Here is a 2,251-nt window from a genome sequence, read left to right on the forward strand (position 1 = left end):
ATTGTTTGAAGGTGTTGTAGTGCCCCAGTTTTATATCCTGCGACCAAGTTTCTATCATCTGCCACCTGACTTCCATACTGTCCTCTCGGAGTCCTGTATTCCAGCGGAACAGGAGCACAGCTCTGCAAGCTCGGGGTGTGGTGGGCTTTCCTCCCCTGTCAGCAGCACCTGAACTACTAACGCCACACGCTTTGTTACCAATTGTTTGAAGGTGTTGTAGTGCCCCAGTTTTATATCCTGCGACCAAGTTTCTATCATCTGCCACCTGACTTCCATACTGTCCTCTCGGAGTCCTGTATTCCAGCGGAACAGGAGCACAGCTCTGCAAGCTCGGGGTGTGGTGGGCTTTCCTCCCCTGTCAGCAGCACCTGAACTACTAACGCCACACGCTTTGTTACCACCTTTGGTTTCTGCTGTTTGGTATCCATGCCCAGTGAGTGCAGCACGGTTCCTCAGGAACCTGGAATGTGCCAGTGGTTTTCTGCTCAACTCCTCTCCCTAGCAGGTTCATGGAGACACACGTGCTCCATGGAAACACGAAAATATTAACACTGACATTAGACTGTTCTAGCATCTGCCATTTAGGGGTCTCAAACTGCCTTAAAATTACAAAAGTAAATCTGCAATGGTCTTTCATTTTACCAGGGTAAGTCAGCATTAATGCCACGTTGTTTTATTTTCTTCCTGCTATTTAGGATCATCCTGTGCAAAATTTCTGTAGTTCAGGTCACCCGAACTGGAGTTTCTATGTGCAGTGATAAACAGAATAATTTTTTTCCTGAGTCCCTCAAGCAAGCTCTTTTGTTTTAATGTTTTTGATTATTGTTCATAGTATCTTGACCAGACGATAATCTGTGATATAAAGCGCTCTCCTCATTGATTTCAGTGGACTGTACTGCAGTAGGTACTGTGTATCTCTCTAGTGCAAAGCAGAGTCTGGTTCAGGGTTCGAAAACAGAGTACACATGGACTTCAGGGCAAGCCTGTGATGTGAAATCTGACTTTAGGGGCAGTGATGAAGCATCTCACCGAAGCAGAATTTCAAACGTAACCTAGTAGGCACACTGCTTAGTTCTCTGCAGCGGGATTGCATTCCCTTATTTCAAAGGAATGGCTATACTAGAAAATTTATTTTCTTAATATTGTGCTTATGGCACCCAGTTAGTTTTAGAAGCAGATTTATGTGGGTGATTTTGGTCTTGATTTTTTAGCTGTTGTTAGAGGGGACCCACGCTGGAAAATAGAATGATTTTATGGAGTTATTCTTCTAAGATATTTAACAGTTGTTTAAAAAGGGTATTCTTGTTTTTTTCAAGTCTTCCTTTAAAGAGGAGATTGATGTAATCAAGTAGGAGACAACTGTTGTATAGATATTCCAAACTTCGGAGGGCCCTACCCCTGTCCTGCAGTATTCTGAGTGTGTCCATACGTGCTCACGCTCACACGTAAGAATCTTTAAATTGTTTTAAGGCAATCGTTTACTACAGAGCATTCGGTTTTAATAAGTGCATTTGATGAATATTTGTACATTCAAATGGTTATTTTCCGCAATACTTCTTTCCCTGTCTTCATCTTTAAGCTTAGTCATTGTATGTAAATAAATAGTGGAAATGTTGCTACTCGTAACATAGTTTTCAAAACTGTTTGCAACGAAGAGCATGCTGCTTGACCTTGTAAATCACGTTCTTCCATCGGCGGGTCTATATATGTCTCGGGGCCTTAGACTTAGACACGTACATAAAGTATTTCATGCCTTTTGAAGGTGATTTTAAGGCGAATTCCAGCTCCGTTTCCCGCAAGCTCCCCTTGCTGCCAGCAGAGAGCACTGTTGACCCATCCCCTATAGCTTTCACCTATATACCACAGGGACTTCCCACAGCCAGGAAGCAAACGAAAACCAATCTTTGGAGTGTGACACGGCTGTAATCCGTGGCTTTAGTTTCAGCAGTGGTGGTTTCAGCGGGGGGACAGAACGGTGAGGTCTGTTGGCATCCGTCCAGCAGGAGCACTTGGAGGATGCAGGCTCAGCAGGCTGCCTGAAGGCCATCAGATAAGCAAAATACCCAGAGGGCCTTTTCTGGCAATAATCCAATAATCCTATGTTTGTTTATTTAAAAAAAACAATGGAGAGAGGGGACTTAAAGAAAAGGAAATACCAGAGTTTTGATACAGTGACACTTAACTGGGAGGGCGGGCAGTATAATTGCTGAGCTTTGAAGAACAACAGGCATCATCATCATCAATAATTGAT

General features: G+C 43.4%; 1 protein-coding gene across 1 annotated transcript in view; it reads right to left on the bottom strand.

Annotated features, from left to right (window-relative positions):
* The window catches only part of CA10 (carbonic anhydrase X), a 50,033-nt gene extending 47,986 nt beyond the window's left edge, over nt 1-2,047 (bottom strand). Inside the window, exons 1-2 of the mRNA XM_010161082.1 lie at nt 1,862-2,047; nt 79-498 (exon numbers count right to left, since the gene is read on the bottom strand). Coding sequence (XP_010159384.1) covers nt 79-498; nt 1,862-2,047 — 606 coding nt within the window. The remainder of the gene's footprint in view (nt 1-78; nt 499-1,861) is intronic.
* Nucleotides 2,048-2,251: the final 204 nt, after the last annotated feature.

Source organism: Eurypyga helias, unplaced genomic scaffold (assembly GCF_000690775.1).
Source record: "Eurypyga helias isolate BGI_N326 unplaced genomic scaffold, ASM69077v1 scaffold8901, whole genome shotgun sequence".
In the NCBI taxonomy this organism is placed as follows: Eukaryota; Metazoa; Chordata; class Aves; order Eurypygiformes; family Eurypygidae; genus Eurypyga; species Eurypyga helias.